The 22,428-nt window shown below is 32.1% G+C and overlaps 2 protein-coding genes across 4 annotated transcripts in view; both read right to left on the bottom strand.

Annotated features, from left to right (window-relative positions):
• Positions 1-317: 317 nt before the first annotated feature.
• Positions 318-1,384, bottom strand: LOC138127314 (uncharacterized). The gene is made up of 4 exons (XM_069043292.1): positions 981-1,384; positions 813-923; positions 666-754; positions 318-619 (listed from the first exon to the last, which is right to left on the bottom strand). Exons 1-4 carry the CDS (start codon positions 1,156-1,158, stop codon positions 419-421), a joined length of 579 nt encoding a protein of 192 aa, XP_068899393.1. The 5' UTR covers positions 1,159-1,384; the 3' UTR covers positions 318-418.
• Positions 1,385-2,522: 1,138 nt separating this feature from the next.
• Positions 2,523-22,428, bottom strand: part of LOC138127300 (cyclic nucleotide-gated cation channel subunit A-like) — a 161,458-nt gene continuing 141,552 nt past the window's right edge. For all 3 annotated transcript variants that reach the window (XM_069043264.1, XM_069043281.1, XM_069043273.1), the window contains 4 exons: positions 13,206-13,519; positions 9,446-9,721; positions 9,139-9,365; positions 2,523-5,813 (listed from right to left, as the gene is read on the bottom strand). In XM_069043264.1, coding sequence (XP_068899365.1) covers positions 5,663-5,813; positions 9,139-9,365; positions 9,446-9,721; positions 13,206-13,519 — 968 coding nt within the window. In that variant the 3' untranslated portion in view covers positions 2,523-5,662. The remainder of the gene's footprint in view (positions 5,814-9,138; positions 9,366-9,445; positions 9,722-13,205; positions 13,520-22,428) is intronic.

Raw genomic sequence — 22,428 nt, 5'->3', positions numbered from 1 at the left:
CTTAGCTTTATAATGATGCCATGTATCAGCAAATACGTAAGAAAAATTAAATCAGTTGAAAATTAATGAAAACATTGAGAAGTCCATGGGCCAGTTTACAGAAACGAAATTAAGTTAATCCTAATCTAATGCGAGATTAACTGAACACGTGATCAGATTGAACCAATCGATGTTTCGGATTCATTAAAATTAAATATAAATCTCTTTCTATAAATATAAATCTCTTTCTATAAATTGGGCCTGTCATTAAAAAACCAAAATTCGTTTTTTCTGTTATGTTTGTTGTTACTAATTGGAACTACGATATAAACTATATCTTTATGAAACGTACTAAAATATTTATTAATTGTAAGAAACACACTGACATTCACAAGTCTAAACTTACAACTACGTTAAAGGAAGTTAAAACTATTTCTTTTCAGCAAACATTCGGTGTCTCAACTTTAATATCTTTCGTTGCGGGAATTAATTTCCCCTTTTTCTTATCGTACGTTCCAAAACAGTAACCACACTTTTTACAACAGATTATGGTGTTTGTACCTCCGCACATCAACATTGGAAGGAAACACAATGGCCAACACCCCAACAGGAAAAAAGCACCTAGTGAATTGTAGGCAACCTAAAATATTCCATGTTTAGTTGTTCATACACCTTATAAATTTTACTTTGTTTCTTTGTTTTCTTATGTAAGGTTGGCCAGAATGTCCACATTTGGGACAACTGAGTGCAGCAGTACCAGGGCGCCAACTCTCGACTAAAATTAAAAGTTATTTCATAGACTAATTTCATAGTGTAAGAAGGAGCTATAACACCTGTTGTTTTGTAAAGACTTCTTCTAGTTGCACCGTGTTTTCTTCCTCTCAATAATGTAGAGGATTTTCGTAAAAATGTACTTGCGAAAGAAAATTTATTTGAAAGTTTTCCTGTCGTTATGAAACGAAAATGAATTAATCACCAAATCTGATATTTTATTCACTTACTTTGAGTTTTCTGGCGAGATTTGCTTTTTCGTGGACCATCTCCACACTCTTCCATCGTGAAATGGGTCATTTCTAACTCAGGATGCTTCTTCAGGAGGTGCTCGCCCAACGTATAAATGTTTCCGTCCTTGCAGGTTATTGTAACTCCACAAATTCGACATATCGCAGTACACTCCATTAATTAAACAAATATTTTATTAACGGCAACGATGATGGATGGAGGCATGTTTAGAAAGACTTTAAATTTTGGAAATGTTCGGAATTTACATTAATTTTGGCCGCATTATTTGACAGTTACAACTATCCAATGACATAATCCCGATAACACTTTGACAATATTTTAAATGAAATTGACAGTCATGTTGGTGTCAAACTGATATGAAGATACATCTGCAATTAACTTCTTATTTACCACTAGCGATAGCTACTTCCTGTGTACATTTCAAACATACTGGGTATTAAAATAAAAACATCTTTTTTGCTTTGTAATATTTTATTCTTTACATCATTTTTTAATTACATTTTTTATTTTTACAATTATTTTTACGCTTGAAATTATGATTTTACTTAACGTCCTGCTAACGCGTAAGTAATTAGTATCTAACAGAACTATTATAAAGATGTACTTTAGAAAAACGTCAGCAAGAGTTGTCGTCACATTAAAATTAAGATTCTTAATATTTAAAGCTTTATCGTTAACAGTATGTACATCCTATGTAAATTTCAGATTATCACAATTATAATAAGGCTCTGATAAATTAGGTATTTATCTACCTATATACCGTAAAAATGAAGCAAAATTTTTATAAAATACCTATGAACATTTATGAAAATAGATATGTCTATAACAGCGATTATAAAGTAACTGGGTGCTCCTATCTCTTATACGTTAAGTGTTTATAAATATATCCATATATTATTTAACTTCAATTTCCAAAACGCAAGCTGAAAGTAATAATATTTGACCTAATTCTTTTAACTTTGAAATAATTTTAATTGATCCACTAAGTATTAATTCATCTGGGTTATATAAACAAGCAATGATTATTTCGCAGCAATGAAACTTTTAATAATGAATCATTTAATTTACCTCTTAATTTAGGGGCTTAGGGCTTAGATGTAATTAACGTTATTTAAACCGTCATTAGTTAAGTGTCTAATTTAGTAGATGAAAGGGTTGTATACGTTTAATTAAAGTGGTTAAATAATAATTCAGTTTGATTACCGGAGTTAAATATAATACATTGCACGGCGAACCGTAAGTAGGTATTACATATGATTATATTATATTCATGATATAAAAACAAAGTTGGTATCTTAGTTTGGTAAAATATCAGGTTTAAATTAATTTGCACACTATAATTCATGTACCTACTGCTCTACAATTTTATAAAAGTATCCATTTAAATCTTAGCTACCGCAATTATTGTATTTTTGAGATATGTAGGTATTTCGTTTCTTAATAATTTAATCTACATATTTTTCTCATATTTCAACTTATCTACTTATTTTGAAGCGATTAAACAAATCAGTAAGTAGTGAAGTAGGTAAGTTTTGAGATGATGTATGAGATATTTAACACTTCTAATCATTTGGCGATTTATTTTAAGAATTACAACTTAAAAAACATTGTTAACATTTTTAGATAACAACGAAAAAGATGAAATTCATTTTTTAGAAACACACTTAATGGTAATGGTAGTGTGGTTACTATAAGTGTATCAGTGCTAAAATTTCCGATTATCTGTTACATTTGTAGTCTTTTTCCAAGTTGAGTTACGTTTTATCCAAAATTTTTAACTACCTAGTTATTACCTAGTTTGATAAGATCGAATTCCCAAAACAGAAATTGCATTACTTCTTTTGAAACTAATTTTTCTTGAACATGTTAGTAAAGATGTTAATGTTAATAAAGGTCTGTCTAAGCTGTCTGACTAAGCTGCTTGTTTCATTTGTCTTTAAGCCACCAGTTATACAGGGTGTAGAATGGATTTTGGTACATAGGCACTTTACCTGCAGTAGTGAAAATCCTCTGATATTGGCTCCCCTAATTATTTTCCAACAAAACCTTAAAGTTGTAGAATAAAAAAAAAGTACCTAAATCCTTTTCTAATTGTTTTCTAACACCTTCTGGTTTTGTTAGACAAGAAAAATTAAATATTAAAAATCTACCGATAAAATAGTAATAGCCATGACTCCCAACAACAAGAAAGTTCATTTTTGGACAAACGTAACGAGTTTGGTGATTCCTCAAAGAATGAACTCTTTTAACAAAGAAGAAAAAGTTAACTTCGTAAAATGGTATTACTCCCGATTGTCTTTTAAAGACATGCAAGCAACATTTCCTGTATTCTATCCGGAGTGTCAAATATCATACATTGTCATTTTTGGTTGCCACTTCGGTTACACTTCCCAGCTATTGCTATATTCACAAATTCTTTAATTCTTTTTTCCAAAACAAATAAGAATTGGGAACCATTTTTAAAACTCTACAACTTTTGTATTTAAGGGTTTGTTCTAAAATAATTAGGGGAGCCAATATCTGAAGATTTATATGTACCAAAATCCATTCTACACCCGGTACAAAAAGATATATACATATACAGAGCGATTCATTTGCAAATTAGACGTTACTGAGTGACAGTATGATTGCTAAAAATTGTTATTTACTGTGATCTAAAAATAGTTTTTTAATATTGCATTTAAACATTCACTAAATTCTTTGGGTAAAAAATTGAAATAGACTGCTTTTATCTTGCCTGTTCGTTCCCTAGCCATTTCGTTTTCGTATGTTCCCTCCCTAAAAATATTTCGCCCTTGGGATATTTAACTTCCGTAGTTCCGTGATGCTTCTCTCCTCAATATTTCGTCTTGGTGATGTTTCCACAAAACTGATTCCTACATAAATGTAGGTTCAAAAAAGTGTAACAATGTTAAAATGTGTAAACTGTATAAGATGATATAAGCAAGTCAATTGACTAATGCAGAATAAATTTTGTTCATCAATGTTCGATTAGATAATTATATTAGAAGCCATATTCAGTTTTAAGCAAATTAGTTTGACATTATGTTTTTGTTTGAACAGTTTAATGTTTTGCAATAAGTATATTCGAAGAAAAAGTAAATTAATTAAACTTTTCAGTTAATTTTTATTGAATTTGTTTTTTGCACAATTTTTCTCCTGAACTTACAAGAAAATAATCTCATTGTGATTTATTTTATAATTAATTAATCCAATATTACTATGTATTTGTAAATTATAAAAATTGAAATTTTTAAAGGTTTATCGTCGGTTGAACGAATGTTTTCATAATTTTTATGAATAATTAACTGTAACCTAAATTAGACAAAATCAATAAATGAAGAAAAGTTTATAACTCGACACGGGCATTTGGTAATGGTTTTTTTTTGGTCCTGATTTTCTCATAGGGTTGAAAAAGTTTATAGGGGTGAATCACTCTGTATAAAAATATTTAATACGATTTAACACATCTTACGTAACATTATAAAGTTATTAGATTCATTTCAACTTTGGCTTCATTTTAGTTATTCAAATATGTAGGTAATAACCATGGAGGTAGTATTAACTATATATACTACCTCCATGGTAATAACCTAACTTTTTTGAATCCGTATTTTATTACAAAAAAAAAATAGAAACGTGCATTTACATATACATTGGTCTATTGAACACAATTATTTATTTCATATTTATATATGTATTGTATATGCTCTACAGTTACACCAAACTTGTTTCAGAAGTATTGACAGTATTGTATTAAAAATATGAAAATTATGCCCAAAAGAGTTGCATCCACGTGGAATACAAACTATTCTACCACTACTAAGATCTTTAAAAACTATTGTTGTTAATGGTCGCTTTGGTTGAATTTTTTGGTGTTTATATGTGTAAGTATAAATAATGGTGTTTTTTAATGTTAAAATAAGCTCCGAGGTAGAGTAGTGTAAGTTATATTTATTTTGTTCTAGTCCTTATACTTTTACCGTAATTTGTATACTTAACATGCGTCTCCTTGTAAGAACAAACAAATAAATTTTGACTTTGGTGTAAATCTGCGACATAGGTAAATCACATATCGGTAAATGTAGACAACACACGCTTAGTTTTAACACAATTCCAGATCTTCTTTAATAATTAAGGGAAGTTCTCGTCAATAAATTGGAAAGACTGACAACGCATACTGAATTACCGCTTTATACTGAAAACTGAAAAAATAAATGTGCATTAGTCACATAACGCTAACAGCAAACGAGTCTTCAGTAGCCGATTGACGTACAGTTACCGAATACTTGTTGAAGAGAAACATTCTGTTGAAACTCGTTAATAGAACTGTATTTATTTTAAAATGACCACTATACTAAACTACGTAATTAATCTTAGAGCCTATGGTAGGCGTGGAGACGACTTATTATAAATAAAAAATATAATAAAAAGTATAACATTACTTAATATTATTTCACTTAATTCTATTTTCGTAAAAATGTGCTTATCTCTTTTAAAATTGACTAAATACAAAATTATTTTATCTATTTTATATCGTTATTAATTTAAATTAGATTTGTTCGTGAAGCTTTTTTCTATCCGGTGTTAGCAGTTACAGTTTCAAATTTATATACATTTTTATAACGCGACAGTAAATTTGGTCGGATAAAATTAATTTCTACATCGTTTTATGTCTAGAGTTGAACGGAACATTTTCTAATTTTTCGTCGACAGCAAATATCCTCTTTTCTTCAAATGAATGTATTCTTCGTCGTCCTGTAGGAACCGCTAAAGTCTCAGGTGTGTTGTCTTGTTCACGTTCCGACTTGCTATAAAACAGATTTGGAGTAACCAGGGAGCCATATGTGGATTTACGAATGATATATAGCCACATTGAGAATTATAAAAAACATCTCTGTAGTCCTATTTGTAATAAGATAAAAAGCTGATAAATCAAACCGAGTCTGAATATGGAATTATGGCGTTCAGTAAATTAGCTTGGAATTGTATTGTCAAGCTCTCTTTTGTATTCTAACTTGGTGAGTTTGACGATTGTTCTCTGTACCTACACCGGACTGTGGTGTGATAATAAAGAAGATAATACAGTTGGCTAATTTGAAAGTTTCCAAATGCGTAAAGTTTAAAAGTTATTTATAAGTTGTCAAATAAATTGCTCGTACAGCCGCCGATATGAGCACAACTTCGAGACTTGCAAAAAATCGAAGAATTTGCAGAGTCGGTACCGATGTTGCAGTGTCAGGTATAAATAATTTTCTTAGTGCAACGAGGAAGCGCTAGGGTGAAGTACTGTAATGGCCTGGATAATTACCTAAAGTAAAACTTTTTATTTGATCTATAATTTCAACGACACGTTCTTAACTACTTATATTGTGGGCAGAATTTTTATTAGCTGGAAATTTTTAAGTTTGCCGTGAATGTCTTAAATTTTTTTGTATTTTTAGAGATTTCGAATTATATCGGATGTGTCAAAAAGGACGGACAGGTGTTTCAGTAGCATAGCATAACAATGAGCTCGATTTTATACCAAAAACTGTTATTCAGTTCAGTTAAAAAAAAATTCTCAGAAAGTGAAAATGAAAACGGCAGCAACGCAATAGACAACTAAAAACTATGTAGTTGTCATGGTTACATTTTTTTCTATCAGTCGTTGGTGAATCAAGACGCCTAATACCTAACATTCACACTGGGAAATAAAATTTTTCCTAACGTAAATTTGGTTTTAAGTATTTGTCAATTAATTGTCTACTTGATAGTACCTATCAAAAAATTTTCTACCAATTTACACTAACTTTTTCAATGCCTCATTTCAGCGAAATAGATAAAGGTAGAGTACTGTAGTTTCAATTTGGTTGTAGGTCGTAAAATTTTATGATACTTTAAGTTAAAGATCTTGCGGGGCTTATAAATCCTAGTTTACCACTAGCAGGTAATATTTTAAGCAGGGTTGTATTGTACATTTGGTATATTTGCATTGTACGGCAAACGGCACGCGCCGCTTCCCAACCTTTTCAAACCCAACCGTTGTGCCCGATAATCACTCATAATATCCAATAAAATTTTAGGACCTACAACCAAATTGAAACTACAATAGAATAGTGTCCCACTTAGAAAATGGTAGGACAGTTATTATGAATGTAGCGACAGAATTTCGTTTTATTAAAAAGGAAGCGTGAAGGAAGCATACTTTTCGTGTTATTTATAAAAAAAAACACAGGTTTCACTGAGTGACAATCACAGTCATAGAAAAATCACAGTTCGTCCGCCCCAAATGCGCTTTTTCGACACCTCGTGCGCTGCGATCGAATTCGTTTCCCCCACCATGTACTTCGCACCCTGCGAATACTGACGGCATATTATTTTGAAAGAGGAGAAAAAGGTACGAGAGGACCGACGAGGTAAAGCTCGACGAGAATAAATGTTCACGGGGCAAAAAAGTTGTAGCAAAACATGTGTTCAACAATTTTCAATTTCAGGTTGGAACTTGGGACTTTCACTAATTTCATGTTTATAATCATTATATTAAGTGACCTTTATTATCATGCTCTAGGTTTTATCGAATATAAAATAAAAAGACGTGATTTGCTAATTGGAAACAAATCGCAATCGCTCCAATGTAGAAAATTTGAAATTCAAAACGTAGGTTTTTTTTAAGGAAGGTCAAACTAAAGTAGAACAATTCTTGAATTTAGAAAATCTACTAAATTGCATGTGTATGACATTACAAAAGTTAAATTTTTCAGTGTTTCCATAAATAACAAACTAAAACGATTTAGAATTCAGAAGTCATTATTTATTAAGTTTTATCTTCTTGGCATTCATTTTTGTTATTGAACAATTATTGTACAAAGTTAGAAATTAAGAGTAATTTGCAAATTTGTAATTTGACAACTAATAATGCTAATTTGGGTCTGATTCATACAAAATTTAAACGCAAATTTTGAAGTAAAAAGTGGAAACACAGAAGGTTTTAGAAATTTTGCAAAGTTAATGTGATTGGTGGATTGGTAAAGGAATTTTGAACTTACTAGAATTGATTGGCTGTTGGGTCAAGTAGACGGTGCGAAAGTGGGGTGTCTCAGGATAATCGAAGACAACAGAACTACCGCTAATCACTTCTATACTCATCCAAAAACTCTAACGTTATAGTGCTCTTTAACTTCAACCATGAAAGGATTATTATTTGACACTTCATACTGAAAAAATGACCGCTCAGTCCAATATAAACTATGTACCTATCTGGTATCCTCTACCCCGTTTTTAAATGGTAAATTAACAAACAGTTATCGGCTTGCTTGTTAAGCTGTTTAAGATTTTAACGATAAGATCTGCGGATTTGCCACATAACGTTACAGTTCTTGGACAACAATACTTAGATCTTGATGCTTTAACTCTAAAGTGGCTTGCGGTGCCGTCGGTATTATTATTCACTTATATCATTTTCAAAGATAATGTTTAAAAGGTTTATTGTTCATAATTTGTTCCTTGGAGCTCTCGTAGTCGGGGTATCCATCGTTCTTAATTACCTGCGATCCAATCATAGAGGCAAAAAGCCGTGATTTTATACAGGACATTTCACGAGTAATAAGACGCCAGGCGGAATTGACAATGCAACCCACAATACATCAGGAGGAAAAACCGGATATTTATCGCCTCAATGTCCAGGTTTACGTTCCAATGTATTGTGGGTTGCATTTTCTATTCCGCCGGGCTCATTATCACTGGTGAAATACCCTGTATAATTGGACTGTGACCGGTAAATAACTAACATGTGAAGAGAGTCCCTTATAAGTCTGATAATACCTTTCGTTTACTATTTCAGCAGAGTGCTTCGATTGAGAACCGGGTAGAAAATTTAACAGGGGAAACAATACAAATCGCATAATATTGTGTCATTTAAAAAACTGCGTAGAATCTGAATTGGACCACAAAAAAAAAGAAGACAATGTAGGATTCAAGTGATTTTTCTTTTCTTAAATGAGTGACCTCAACCTCCGAAACAATATAGTACTCTCACTTAAGTAAGAAATTTGAGAAATTGAGTTTGATAATGTATTTTGCCTGACTGTGGTCATTGTGACGTAAACTGATTGTTTTATTTAATTGGATACTTGTCCTTACTCTTTGATAAATTACCTGAGTTCCAAACGAGTGAGACGCTGCTTCAGCTTCGCCTGACTAGCACTAAATTCGGCAAGAAGTCTGGCGAGGCGCGTTTGCAATATTTCTACAGTGTTCTCTAGTTTCTTTACGCTATCCAGAAGGGAATCCTGAGTCTCTCGCGCTTTTTTGAATACGTCTTCGTCGAGTAGGCCATCTTTTCGTAAAAGCTGACATCCTCGTTCAGTTAATGTCGCTCTTGCCTATTCAATAAGGTCGTCAATTTTTGCACAGTAGATTTGTTTGGATTTCATGCCTACATGATATAATTTTATGAACTAACCTCGGGATAATCTGCCAATGCGACTAGGAGGTCGTCCTTTGCCAAACAGAATAAGTCCGAATATCCTAACGACCGGACATTAGCTGTTCTTCTATTTCCGGTGCGATTTCCTGCAATATCCAATACGCTCACTTCGCCAAACACCGATCCTGCTCCTAATGTAGCTAAAACTGTTACTCCGTCATCGGCTACTACTTGCAATCGACCCCTTTTGACAATATACATTTCTTTGCCTACATCCCCCTTACGGCATATGTAGTCACCTGGAGAAAATACCTGCAACATACAATTTTACTTAGTAAACATTTTACATTTGGTTCTGAGGTTAGAACTGTAAGTTTCGAACAATAAAATTTTTATTAGCACAAAAAATCCTTCGGCATTTCCAGACGTCTTCAGCAGTAAATGGATCAATGCGACTATTCTCGAGAAAAGTGGCATCTTTCTAGTCGATTTACTTTTATATACTTAGGGGCAATATATTGGAAAGAATAGAATGTAAGAATAAAAATATAAATCATGTGTCACACACTAATACCTTTAATAATCGTCATTTTGAAGAGTAATCTGCAGTGTAAAGGGTACGTTTCACAAACTAAAAGGTCATTTTTCTGTTTAGTGCTAAGTGGTGTTATTTCCAATGTTATGAAAAATGTTTTTTTCAATAGCAGATGTTAAAGTGTGCTTTTATCTATTCAAATCAAAAGGTCAAGTAGCATTTTAACCGCAAGGGTAGATAAAGTGCCACTTTAACAGCAAGAGTAGATAAAGTATTTTTTTTTTAAATTACCCTTACAACGCTCATACTACCGAGATTTTAAAATGTATTTTTTTTTTATTACCCTAACAACACTCATACTAACGAGATTTTAAAACCTGACACGATTAGGTATGATTTAAAAAAGATGTTTCTTCTCGAAGATAAAATACAATTTTATCGTCTTGTATAATACATAACTAATAGACGTCTAAAATGTATTTTCAAAGTTTAGGTACGAGTACATACTTTGTTTTGAAAGTATTATTGGATAATTTTGAGTCGAAAGTATTAAAATAGGAAATTAGAATTTTTTTTACATTAATATTATTACATAACATTTTTAATTTTTAATTAGAAATTACAATCTGATTACTTTAACTCAACACTACAACAATAAAGTTAAAAAGTAAAAAGGTTTAAATTAGTTAATGTATGATTTACGTTGCGACAGCATCAGAGGGGACTTTAGCTGCGGTAACGACTAACTATCATGAACCTTACTCACTTACTTACACTTGAATTATCGTACCTTACTCTAGTGATTTTCAATTTGTCTTTTAACTGAAAAACACTGGAGTAAAAGCTGCTAATTAGATTGGTTTATTATTTAACCGTCGGCGCTGTGCTCGGCATTTAATCTCAGGTTGTCAGAATGTGCTAGAAGATTCCACTGATCTGGTGTTTACGAAAATTATTGGGAGTCTTGCAAGATATGGTCTGTCCACTGAAGGTTGAGATACAGACTTGAGTCTAAGAAATTATATAACTTATTTTGAGGGGTGTTATCAAGATGAGATGCAGCGCCACAGTATAATCGATAAGCAAGTTGAATTTCTAGGCATTACACCTGTCTCCCTCAGTTGGATACCTCATATAATTTTTAAAATAAGTGTCACACATACAGGTTGCTTTTTCTTACTTTCAAATCAAAGCAGACAACAAGATATTTTGTGTCGGGAGTGCTCATTCTGTATTTGTATTTGATGTTATGCAAATGTATTGCCAGTTATTTTGGATCTTATTGACTATGTACTTGTGTTTGTGTATACTGCTCATTATTTGGTAACAGTATGACCTCACTTCAAATAAAATTGAATCCCATCCCCGGAAAAGAAGTGATACAAAATTTCTTATAGTCTGTCTATCTATAGTTTTAATTAATTAAAAAACCATACCGTAATAAGCAACATGAGAATAAACTTTCTGAAATTGTTTACGAATTAATATTTTCATTATCTTTTTATGAATAAGATGGTATTAGATACATATTACGATACAAAATGTTACATTCCATCTGCGGATGTAAGTTGGTAAAACCACAGTTTTGTAAAAGGCTATCGAAGCAATATTTTTTATTAATTACTGGATTATGTAAGAAAGTAATGTAAAATTTTTATTAATCAGCTGTGTATACAGATATAATATTTTCTAATTTCCCAATATTTAAAGTTTTATAGTTCATATAATTTTCGCTAAAGCTCTTCTTTTTCTGTTACTAGTATGTATACTCGTACTCTATGTTATCAACTTATCACACGTTGATTGGTCATTTACTCATCAAACAAAACATTTGGATCCAAAATAACGACTTTCGAAAGTTGTTATTATCCAGGCTGGCTTTCATCGGAGTTTGTAAAAGAATTACTCTGCAAAGGACTTACAAACTACAACTGTTCGACTTATTGATCAGAGTTTGCTAAACTGGGGAAACAGATTAAATTATTGATAAACCGAGAATACAGTTTTTAGATTACAAGTGTTCAACAAACTTTCTAGAAGATTTTAAAGATTTATTTCAGTATGTATTTTGTTTAAGAGCTTGCCCTTGCTCCTAGTTTTGCAATTGGGTTTAATTAATGTAATTATGGTTTAACTCACCCTTATCACTTTGTAGTTTTTATTGTTTAATATTTTTCAAAGTGTTGATTAAGGTTTTTCTGAGTTAGTTAGGGTAGGAAAATAGATTTTTTCAAGGCTATCTCGTACAGAAATTAGTTACTATAGGGAGTAGTAAACATTTTGTGACCACTTTAACATAAACAACTTTTTCCTGTAGTAACAATAATAGCAGATTGTGTTATTAGGATTAAAAGTGGTACTTTCTTTGACTGGCAAATAAAGGAAAAATTACTGGGTTTTAAAAATTAAGTGTTTAAAGACTATAGGAAAAAATTACACGTTACTGTCGAATATTGCTCAGACGATGTAGCAAAACATCTTTGAAAATAGGTGGCTGGAACATGGCAGTGAACATTTTTTCATTGAAAATAATATTTTTGTTTTTGTGCCATGTTCTTGTTTTAATCATTTTTCAATAAACTTTTAATCAATTGAGCTGCAGATTTATAACACCTATACATTTTGTCCATTTGTAATCTAGGTACACTTCAAAATAAATGGATAAAGTCACCTAGACATGCTATGTGTATGTGTAATTGTTTTGTTATGAGATTTTTGAAAAATAAACAAAATGCATATAGAAAGTCTGGTCTTCAATTGAAAAGAAGAATTTTAATTATCTGTTACACTCTTTTATTTTAAATTACATTATCTTAAACCTCCTTGTTTTAAGGTAGCCAAGTTATCATCAACTGACCTTTAGGATAGTATGTAGCAAATTTCATAGCCAACAACGATGTAAGAAACATTTATAAAAACTCTGCATAAAAATACATTTTTAGGATAACTTTGTGTCACAAAATTTAACACTATTGATAATTTGGACTTAACATAAATTTATATTTTTTTCTAAATTTTATCTGTTGTAAAATAGTTGTATAAGAACACTAACTAAACAGAAGTGAAAAGGTGATTTTCCAGTAACCATTATTCATTTTGCTCTTAAGTTTTTATTCACCCGCTACATTGGGCTTAGTTTTCTATTTATGATCTGGATCTGGTAAAAATAAACGAAAAAGAAAAACTCGTTTCGTTTTCGGATAAGCAAGCTAAAAAGCTGTAAGCAACCGGAATATTACATAAAATCAATCATAGGCCTACCTGCAGGCGTAATTTGAGCACGAGAGCCTCCAGCAATCCAGGCTCGCAATCCTGAAATATCCTTACTTTTCGAAGTGTTTCTAAGTGCACTCTAATAGCAATTTCCGCTTTCAATTTATCTGGTAGAGCCGACAGCACACGTTCTTCGTCCAAAGCTCCACTTTCGGCCCATGTGTACGCGAACCAACGAATTACTCTAGCTTCCAGTTCGCGGCCCACTTTTCTGAAGGCCATATACTGCTTAACTCCGTCCATTCTATTTTGGAAGTCGACACGAGCTACGTTCATATTCGATATCATTGAACCGATGTTACCTAAAAGGTAAAAGGTAAAAGCGTTATTACAAATTTACATTTTTCATTTTTAAACAAATTTAAGTGGAAAACAATCAAGTATCAACATCTATCGGCATATTCTAACTAACATACCCTTTCAAGAAAAAACAATTTATTTATTAATTATGTATTTTTGCTGCAATATGCTGATAATAGTTATTGATGCAACAAGTGAGTAAAGTAATACTTTTTTTACAAGAAGGAAAACTGCCGCTCGAGCGAAGCGAGTGCGCAATCCGCCGAGTAAAAAAAAGATACTTTACTGACGAGTTGCATACAAAATTTTTTTGGTGCCCGTAAGTTTAGATAACAATTTTTTCGCCACTCTCAAAATTTGAAAATTTTCTCCTGTGTGAACCCGTGGACCTTTAAAACGCTCGTTTTACTCGCGTTTTAAATTGGTCCACTCATGCCAAAAAAATCCCAATTTACATACGAACTCGTTAAAAAAACTACTAATTATGAATGAAAAATTTTCTAATTGCGTTAAAAATTGAGACGCTACGGCACTTTTTTTAACGCTTCTTGACCGATTCAAAAATCACATAAACGCAAACGAATGAAAAAACTTGCACTTTTTTTGACGGACGTTAAAAAAAAGTTATAGCATATGATTAATGATTCTTATTTTGCAAAGTCAGAAATAAATGTTAATCTAATCCCGATTACATTAGATTAGAAACATCTTAGGGAGATTAGATTAACCAGTGGATTAACACTTGTTTCTGACGGAACTCCTTCTATCTCATAAATGTGGAGGACGAGCCACTGTTTCTCATCTGAACTTTTCGAGATTTTGTAATATTTTCGTGATATGTGGTTTCGCATCACTTAAAAATGCTCAACTCCGAGAAACATGACTGTTTTAGTTCCTACTTTCCATTTGTATTAAGTGTGTCTAGTTAGTCATAGTATATGATTTTAGTGATAGTTTAATTGAGATTTATACATCCTTCACTAGTGATATGACAACTGATAAACCAATCCTTTTTTTATTTCATGTTACTTATTGTTAGAACAAGACTGAGTTTTTCCGTCAGAGATATGAGACATATTATTTAAAAAAAATAAATATATTATTATTATTATTATTACTACCAAATATGAGTAGAGCTTATACAGCTATATTACTCAAAGATGAAGAAAATTGATATTACCCACCGAAATGATCATCCAATCGATTCTACATACCAAGAGAATTTTTTGTAGAACTTTTATTTTAGCCACTTCATTAAAATTGAATGTAAATGAAAAATAAAACTGTAACATTTTATGATCATCGTAATCTACCTGTGCCTAGCCGAATTAGTTTCTCTTCTAGTGGCTCTACTGACTTTTTGACTGACTGTTTTTGTATAAAATAAAGAGATTCAATTATTGGCTCCCCTAACAATTTTATGGCAAAATAGTTAAAATGAAAGTTAGAGAGAATTAAAATTACTGTATAATTTCAATCTTAGTTTTATTCTATTATCTTGTGGTACCGAAAGAAAGGCAAGAAAAGAGTTTTCACAAAAATACTAAAAAGTACTACTAGGCATGAAATTTTATTTCTTTCTTTAAATGTCTCGTAAACCAATTCTACACCCGGTATAGATATTTATAATTATAATAATCAATTTTAAATTTTTTTATCACCTGACTAATGTTTTCTATTAATAGTACAGAGTGTCTATAAATGATTGTGGCATCCAAGTAGGCTTTGAATGTGTGCCGACTCTTTCACTAGAAATCGAATGATATTAGTCTGATCTACGATATGCAACCCCCCAGAACAAACTGGTTTTACTGGTTGCCTATTGCCTAGCTTGACAAAATTCATGCTTAATTGCTTACAAAAAACAATTAAATAAAAATAAATTAATGAAATGCGTTATTGATAAGTTTCAACACTCTCAACAAATTATGTATTTATTAAACACTTAAGAAGGAGAATAACATCAGTGATTCAGTTAAAAAAGTCACTATAAATTAAAGGAATGGTTCGAAGTGTCCTCCATTTTGCTCTGAATATCTTCTCACTCTCTTGTTTTCAAAAATATTTTGTAACATCTGTTCATTGACGTTACAACAACAGATGGTAATCTCTTCTATTAACTCATTTAAATTATTAATTTCTCATTTATACACTTCACTTTTCACATAGCTGAACACAGAAAAGTCAGGTGAACAGATTATTAAGGATTATTAAGGAGGAGCTATTGTACAGTTGTATGGATGTAAATGCAAGTTCTCCTCTAACAATTTTATGGCATGTACTGCAATTTGAGGAGACAGTCTAGTAAGTTCTCAGATGTGCTTCTAAATGATCTACAATTTCCATCACCTTGGGATGACCTGACGATTTCCCCTTTTCAACACTAGCGGTAACAAAATAATTAACAATTGTATGTGAGCTGTGAGAGACTTTTCTAAAACATTTTGGTCCAGGTACTTGGCTAAAAATTCTTCTTTGCAAGCTTGAACGCTGTATGTCCATTCTCTGACTCTCTTTTAACACCGTTGCCCGTTGCGGTAATAAGACATCATAAGGAACTTATTTTCTTCAAGTGTGATGACCGTTTTAGCAATTACTTCTAAAATATTTGCGAGGTTATAAAATTATTCTAATTTGCAATATAAAAAGAGATACCCCAAAGACAATAACTTTGTAAGGCCACCGGAAATTATCTAGCTTTGGAAGATGCTTTTCTTTTAAGAATAAATAGACCAGGAAACGAAGAAACTATGGCACCTACAACTACGTTATGGTACCGACATCGTGGCCCAAACATGACATTTAAAAGTAACCAGCAGTGTATAGTTGGTGGCATTTATGTGTATTTAAAAAAAAAATAATTTTATTATGGCCCCTACAACTATGGTGTATGTAAATAAACCAATTCTTTTTATTCATAGAGACACTTGCCTCAATAGTTGTTGTTTGTTTCTGTAAGTTTCTTATGTGGTCTTATTGGTTCTAACACTTCAAACCACTTACCAGGACGCTCAGGAATTTTCGGGATTCTGTATAAGGTAAATCCCTTCTCATTTGTATTTTTACAACTAGTAATGAAACAACTGGGCATTTTTATTTACAATGAGTGGTTTTATTTACAACGCAATGAGAGTATGAAGTGACAGAACAAGTAATGATATGTAAATCATAGCCGGCTTTATTGATGACATATAGTGATTTCAGCGTTACCAACCATATTCTGACTTTTTGTTGACATGTTGTGAATATTTGACAATTTGCAATTAATAGTAATGTTAGTAATGGATAAATTTAAAGGGGGTGGCAAATTCAAATTCCAGAGCCCTCTTCGATTCCACATTTTTTTATAGACAGTCTGTATATTAAAGAACGACTTTTATAAGGGTTGATTTGGCGCACGAGTCCCAGGTGTAGAAAACGACCCGTAGGGGAGTTTTCTATGGGACGAGTGCGCCAATACCCTTATAAAACCAGTTTTTTATGTTATTTTTTAGAATTTGCAACCTTGTTTTAATTTTTAAATAAAAAAAATAAATTTTCAAATTCTAAGGAATTTCGTATTAACTGGTAATTCAAGGTAACGGATGCAACTACATCTGCAACAGATGTTAAAAAGTAGAGTTTAAACATTAATATTGGAAGTTTTTTGGTGTAATACATTGAAATATTGATAAAAATTTCATTAAAGTACAGTGTACTTTTATAAAGCCATAAACGACTCCTACTGACTGACGTTTATAGACGTATTATAAACGCAAATTCTAAAAACATTTTTTTCTATTTTGCACCTATAACACAGTCAGTATAACACTCAAACGGGTTTCGAAAAGGAGCTCTTTTCGATACGCGTTTCAGGAACATTTACTTAAAATTTTAATGTTGGCAGTCACTCATAGTGAGTTGTTGCTAGGTGATCACTGCATTTCACGACACTTTAAATTCACCATTTACCAGCGTTACCAACCCTTATACCTATTTGTCAAATATAATTTTCCTAGCATTATGTTTTGAACTTTTTTTAAATTTAAGGGGCAAAATAGAAAAAATATTGTATTATACTCGTTTTATAAGCTATTTTGTCACACTTGTTTCCTTTATAGCACTCGTCGCTGCGCTCCTCGTGCTCTAAAAAACGCGTGCGACAAAATGGTGTCTTATAAAACTCGTATAATAAATAACTATTTAGAAACGTTAGAGCTTTATGAATAACTAATAGTTGAAGTCACTTTTTTGTCATTTCAATAATTATATTCACTTATAATTACACGAGAGATTTTTTTCTCGAAGTAAACTTGACATTTCAATGAGAATTTTGTTGCCTGGCAATTTAACCAAAAAAAACTGCCTCTGAAAAAATTACGAGTCCGTAGGACGAGTAATTTTTTCTGGCAGAGTTCTGAGTTTAATTGCAGGCAACAAAACTCGAATTATAAATGTCAAGTTTACTTCGACCCAAAAAAAAAGCTTGAGTGTAATTCGGTAAGACAATTTAATGAATACGGAAAAGTACGATGATGCAGACGCTTTCAAAAGTTAGGTTCCGTTTTGTCGCTGGAAAAGTTAGGGCAAACTTTTTTCGCTGTCATAGTGACAAAAACACCGCTGCTTATGGGATTTTTAGTGTATGAATTAAATTGTCTAGAATAAAAACTAAACATCCCACTTTTTCAAAAGTATGCTTGAAATTAAAAATTATTCTTTTGAAGTACCGGAAATCTAAGAATACAAGAAAATGTCTTTGAATAATTTAGTGGGATTAGTGGGAAACACATTTTTTGGCTTCAAAAATGTGTATTTTGGACGTTCTTTTAATTTACTGTTTGTTTTTTGACATCAAAATTGCTTTGCCGATATTAAAATATCTAAATTTAGCCATGCGAATAGTATTTTTTTAATCAAAGAGTTTATTTGTTCTGGAAATTGTGATAAAAAAATTGGAATGTCGGTGCAGCGTTGTTTTCACATTTAATAATTTCAGGAAGTTGTATTTTTTTAAATCAGTCACCTAGTAGAGTAGTAGTACACATATTTGGTTAACCCTATTTGTGAGGATCGTATAACAGGACGCCATTTTTATAATTTTTCCATGGTATAAACTTTACTGGATTTGACCAACACAGTTTGTCTGAAATTTTGCAAGTTAAAACAATGGGTGTAATTTTCAGATAAAATGTCAAATTATTGTCTTTTTTATGTATATTGTACAAAAGGTCACATATTAGTTGCGTCCTGTGGTCAGATTTTAATGTGGGTCGGTTTGTATACCAGGTGCGTCCCGAAGAACGTTTAACCAACATGAAATTAACAAAATACACCTAATAAAACGTCTGTTATGTTCATAAAAGTTTATTGATTCACATACTCGTAATTAGTAGATTATTCACATACTACTAATTTTTAATTTGCATGTGGCAAACAATTATAAAGCTAATATACGCTTTACAAGGTTTTCTCGTACACAAACAACGTTTTACTTCATCACATAAAATTTTGTGAAATATAAATTTGAAACCGTCTATAGTAGCGTCGCCGTCGAGGCAAAATGGGAATGTCACCCTTTTATCAGGTAGATATATGTACAGGTATTGGGCAGGCAAAAATTTATCCCTGTTGTGAACCTTAATAATGATAACGCTTAAAGTTTTATCTAAATACAGCCCAAAGTTATTTAAATCAAGAAGTCATATCCCCATTTTGGCCTACCGCTACTATACAATTAAAAGAACTTTTCTTTTTACACTCAACATTTCTATCCCCGATAATACTAATTCGGACTGCATTTTTTAAGTAAATCTAAGACTAAATCAAATTAATCTTTATCAGTAATAGTTATTTAAGATATTTACAAATGTAAAAAGTTATCCTTTATTGCACGAACGGGTTTAAAATACGACCGAGGTACTACGGCGGCCAAAAAATTTTGGCCGTTCAAGTAAAGTGTAAATAAACCTTTAGGAATCGTAACCCCCCTTTCGATTCTTGTTATTTTGACAATCAATTTAAACTGTTTGAAGCTCAGATATTCCAAAAATCCGACATGAATAAACAAAATTAGAGCAATCGTACATAGATAACCTGAGGTAAACGTTCTGTGTAGCAGAAATGATTTTGAGTTTTGAAATTTACCACCCAAAAAATAACGTTCATAATCAAGACGGTAATCATGATGACAATAAAGTACGGATTACAATTTTTTTTTTGAATTGACAGACAATGACGGCCAACATTTTTTGACCGACATAGTACGAGGGAATAATTTAAAGGATGTGATTTTATCTATGATCGTGAGATCATCGCACCGGTTTCAACATAAATTTTTATAAAATAATTATCATTGATTCAATACATATTTTATGAATAACCAAAGTCGTTTGACAACTACGTCGTTTAGCAACCTACTTCTAAACAATGTTTCCAACAAATTGTATTGTTGTATTCTGACAGTTCTGTGTCATAAAAGCGTGCGCTGAAAGTTTTATGGCACGATTCCGTCAGTTTCACTAAACGTCAACTTTGACAACGATTTTTAGTGCAAAAAGTGTCTACTTTTTATAGTCCTACAGAAATTCTAGTGGAATTCGACTTTGGTTCTAAATTTATGTTTGTCACTGGAAAATAGAATTTTATGCTGCAGCAATAATCCTACTGATAAATGCTAATGAGGGTCATCGGTTTGGGGTTCGCAATGCTAGCTTCAGGCAGGGATGTTATAGGTAGTGGTAGTGGTATTTATGACAAAGGTTATTACTTGATGATAAAATCTTATTCTTCGATTGTTGTTGTTAAATTTACAACCAAAGTCGATTTCTACTAGAGTTTCTGTAGGACTATACACGATCATAGATAAACACCCTATAGACACTGTGGGGTGCAAGAGGAGTTGACAAAATGGGGATTAATTTATTTTAATGTACAGGTAGGAAAATGGTCAACTGGGACGTAACTAATATAGCATTTTAGGGGGTGGTTTGACCGTGGGACGCAACTAGTGTAGGGCGGTACAAAACAAGGGTTGATGAATTTGAAACAGAAATGAATGTATTAAAATTGTTTTATGACATATTACGTAAATTACGGCATCTAGAAAGCCTCTTACAATTTTGAAGATGCGCTGGTGCACCATCTTGTTGAAGCAACATTTTGCGCCGTCTTGCTAGCTCAACATTCTCCAGTAGTTCAGGTAATTCTGTTGTCAAAAATTCGTCATATCTTTATGCAGATAAAGAAAATTCGAAAAAGGAGGGTCTAATAATTTTCTGATTGATTATTGCGGTCCATACGTTTATAGATCATCCGTTCGTTTGTTTCCCAATTCATTGCTTTTACAGATAGTCTTAACGCTAAAGACTACTTTTGACCCAAAGGACGAATTGCCATTACTTTTACGAGTATATACAGGATGTGTCAAAAGTCGCGGGTACGCTCTTGGAACTTGGAAGTATTCACTTTCGAGTATCCACTACGGTTGTTAGTTTTATTTTATCTAAATTCGTTGAGACACAGTGCGCTTTCAAATGTTAGAATAAGAACCTATCATAACTGAAATTATCTGTGTTATAAACAAAATAGGTGTTCGAAACGAATCAAAAATAAGTTTAGAACAACTCCTAGTGGTTATAGCGATATGTATGTTAAAATTAGTCTTCTTCTTTGATGTTAAAGTCGTGGAAAAATGTCCGAAAACCATTTGGAAACATGCTTATATCACTTGGTAGGCATCACTGAACCCGTGTTTAAAAGGCTGTCCGCGACTTACGACACACCCTGTATAAATTACATTAGAGAATGCGATTTGCATATTCTGCCCCCCTGTGCAATGTGGTATGGATGGTACTGATGCTTTTTTTGTTAACTGAATTTTTGCTAATTCCTTGTTGTTGCATTTCACGACAATTTGTCTTGTAAGTGAAATAGTACACGTAATTGATTGTTTTCATTGCTCACTGTGGGATTTGTTGTTACAATCTTCTTGGAATATGAAACCTACCCAGGATTCCAATCACAAAGTAAGCGAAGTATAAGCGTGTAGGTACTAGAGGGCGATTCAAACCAAAAAGGACATCACGTAGTCTGCGTAGAAAGACGTCGGCTCAGTCCATTGTTTCAAAAGGGAAAGACGTGTATGACAGTGGCGGTGTTAAAAAGTAAAACTTTTCCCGCTTTTACGCTTATTGTTGTCTGTCACTTGTGCATGTGTACTACTTGTGTTGAAATTGCTGATACATATTTCAGAAAATTGTAAGTATAGAAATATACATGATATATGTTTAAAATCCAAATCAGTTTTGCCCGTTTATTTCGTAATGTTTATTATTTTAATTAGTAAATAGTAATTGTTTGATACGCCACTGGAAACTTTAACGGCGCGCATCTTACGCTTCGCCCTTGTCCTGTTGTGGTTTGAATCGCCCTCTAATACTAATTTAGTCAAAAATAATTCGCAATGTGAAAGGTGCCACGAATTTGCGACCACAGTGAAACAAATCACTATTTTACATGTTAGAGGTATTTTCATATTTGGTGGCGGAAACAAAAGACTGAGAAATGTCACAAAAATGTATTGTCAGTGTCAAATTTCTCATAAACGCCGTAAAAAGGAATGTCTAGGTAAATTTAAATTTTCGCTAAATTGATTGAAAAAATAAATTCTAAGGAAACCAATTTTTGTCAGTGGTTCAAAAGGAAAAGTTATTCTCATATAATCAAACGTATTATAAATTATGTCTCTAGTTCGACGATAAATAACTTTCTTATTGCCAATTTGCTGCATTTCTGCTTAAATCACGAACGTCTTTGAGAAATTTGACACTGACAATACAAATTTGTGACATTTCTCAGTCTTTTGTTTCCGCCATCAAATATGAAAATATCTCTATCTAGAAATTATTAATTTTTCAAATTTTATATTGAA

This window comes from Tenebrio molitor, chromosome 1, assembly GCF_963966145.1.
Source record: "Tenebrio molitor chromosome 1, icTenMoli1.1, whole genome shotgun sequence".
NCBI lineage: Eukaryota > Metazoa > Arthropoda > Insecta > Coleoptera > Tenebrionidae > Tenebrio > Tenebrio molitor.
This window is presented reverse-complemented; position numbering and strand designations above follow the sequence as displayed.

Bases quoted from the DNA above. Each gene is read 5' to 3' on its own strand.
- LOC138127314 (XM_069043292.1), bottom strand. From the start codon at position 1,158: ATGGAGTGTACTGCGATATGTCGAATTTGTGGAGTTACAATAACCTGC. The intron at 924-980 runs GTAAGTGAATAA...TCATAACGACAG, and splicing joins ATCTCGCCAGAAAACTCAAA to GAAAACTTTCAAATAAATTT. The intron at 755-812 runs GTGTTATAGCTC...TTTTAATTTTAG, and splicing joins AAGTCTTTACAAAACAACAG to TCGAGAGTTGGCGCCCTGGT.